The following is a 2,169-nucleotide window of genomic DNA, read 5'->3' on the forward strand; positions in this document are numbered from 1 at the left end:
GTCCTAATGAGGCACACGTTTCTCTTTTTTTTTTCTAGGAGGGCATTTCAACGGTTCTATCAGAAATTCATAGAAACTGCATATCCAATCGAGGACATCTACATAGAGTAAATCAGCGGCAGGATAACCGAAGTCTGGCAGCGAGAAAAGTTACACACAAGAGTACCATTGAACCAAAGAGTATTGTAATCTCATTCGTGCATAAAAAGAAGAAAAGTAATTTTTGGCGTATATACCTAGTTTCCTTTTGAAAATGGAGCATTTAACGAGTAAAGAAAAAGGCAGAGCATAGAATTCAAAGAAAATACGCGCTTGGCGCTACTCACGTTTATAGAAAACTTTCCAATCTTTCTCTCTTCGCTATCAATCATTTCTGAGGTTTATCAATCTACAAGGGAACGAGATTTACGAGTTCGATCATTTAGAAGGAAAGAGAGCAAAAGATTCTTCCATGAATAAAAGTTGTTCGATTGAATCATACAATTAATTATCACAACTCATCAAAATCAATAGGGATAGTTGCGTACTAGCACTCTTCATTTTCTGCAATCATTGTGCCATTGTCGATCAACTTTCATTATCAATCTATTTATTAGTGGTGCTAGAATGGTGTAGTACTAAAAACAATGCTCATTTTTTAACTTCATCACTACCAAAAAGAGAATTATTTCCTCGAAGGCAGAAGCGATCCAACAATATTGCACGCAATCCTTGTGTATTCTCAAACAATAGCTGATTGGGAGCATATAGCTGTTTCTGTACATACTAGACTAAATTTGTAAAGGCGAAAGAGGTATTTTTATGAAATGCAAGAGACACAAACAGATGCATGCTGAAAAGTTTCCCAGGGTCTTTCTAGGACCAAAACTAAAGGAAAACGGTCGGCCGGGTCTTTGACGCTGTGTGCAATCCACCTCTATGTAATCAAACATTAGCATTCCAAGGGGAAAACGTTGGAGCAGGAAGATTTGTAAAACGAATAAAAAGGCATTTATTTTCTACTGGCAATTTGTGTTTTGAATACGCTTTGCAACGCACTTTTTGGTTATCTAATTGCTGTTGGCCTTCGAGTTCTGTGGTGCCGCAAATGCAAGTGCTTGCGAGTTAGATTTAGATTAGGATTCGAGAGAGTTGCATGTTTGAAATAGAACGAGTAATTAGCAAGAACGGAACGAATTGGAAGTGCGAGATGGAAGCATTGAAGCGTTTGTGTATAGTAAAATCATAAATATTTCATGATATTCCGAAACAAAAATGTTATCGTCATATTTAATCCAAACAGAAACCTGCAAAGTTAGGCAACGGTATTTAAAAACAAATCATGCAAGATCATTCTGGAAATTGAAATTATGAAAACAATACTCAAAACTGTTATGTATAGAAAAACAGCTTTATAATTTGTATTCAGACATGAAAAACATCAAACATAAAATATTAAAAAATAAGTATTACATAATCAGTGAAGAGTTATATGATTTGAGTACTCAATGTTGACAGAAAAAGATCAATCAATACATCATATTATGAACAAATCCAGAACAATGAAATAATCGATTTTCACCTACAATAAACTTACATTCTCACCAGAAACAAAATTGCTACTTCACTGCATAACAATATTTCAAACAGTTGACACAGAACACACAAAACAAAAGCAACTTGAATAGTTCTCTTTTTCGAACAACAATAATAACAAACCCATACATTCCTGCAAAAATGAAGAAAAAAAGAAATACCAGCCTCAGATGGCAGGTATGGGAACGTAGAAAAATCCTCTGATGCAATAAAAGGGTAGCTACAAACCAACATATATCTCCAACAACAACAACAACAGTAGCGCAGGAACACCAGCAGCCCCAATAAAGACCAGTACTACTGAGAAATAAAACTACATTTGAAAATGAAGGTTGTGTTTTGTGATTTTTCTTGATTCAATCCGAATGCCATTCGCCGTTGGGGATAGTATTGCATAAGTGTCTTTATTTTCTTCAAATGAGTGTAAACATATTTGCACCTTTCAGTTCCGCCCAAAGGATAAGTAAAATAGGGCGGAATCAAAAGGTACAACTGTGATTAACTACACTCATTCGAAGAGGGTAAGAGAAGCACTTTAATCTTATCATATATTTTTTCCAAATAACAAGCTTGGTTGAATAGCTTAATTTTGTG

At 35.0% G+C, this 2,169-nt stretch overlaps 1 protein-coding gene across 1 annotated transcript in view; it reads left to right on the top strand.

The window, feature by feature from the left end:
* LOC109399190 (JNK-interacting protein 1) overlaps window positions 1-1,905 on the top strand; it is a 70,620-nt gene extending 68,715 nt beyond the window's left edge. Inside the window, exon 5 of the mRNA XM_029870732.2 lies at window positions 39-1,905. Coding sequence (XP_029726592.1) covers window positions 39-111 — 73 coding nt within the window. The 3' untranslated portion in view covers window positions 112-1,905. The remainder of the gene's footprint in view (window positions 1-38) is intronic.
* Window positions 1,906-2,169: the final 264 nt, after the last annotated feature.

Source organism: Aedes albopictus, chromosome 2, assembly GCF_035046485.1.
Source record: "Aedes albopictus strain Foshan chromosome 2, AalbF5, whole genome shotgun sequence".
In the NCBI taxonomy this organism is placed as follows: domain Eukaryota; kingdom Metazoa; phylum Arthropoda; class Insecta; order Diptera; family Culicidae; genus Aedes; species Aedes albopictus.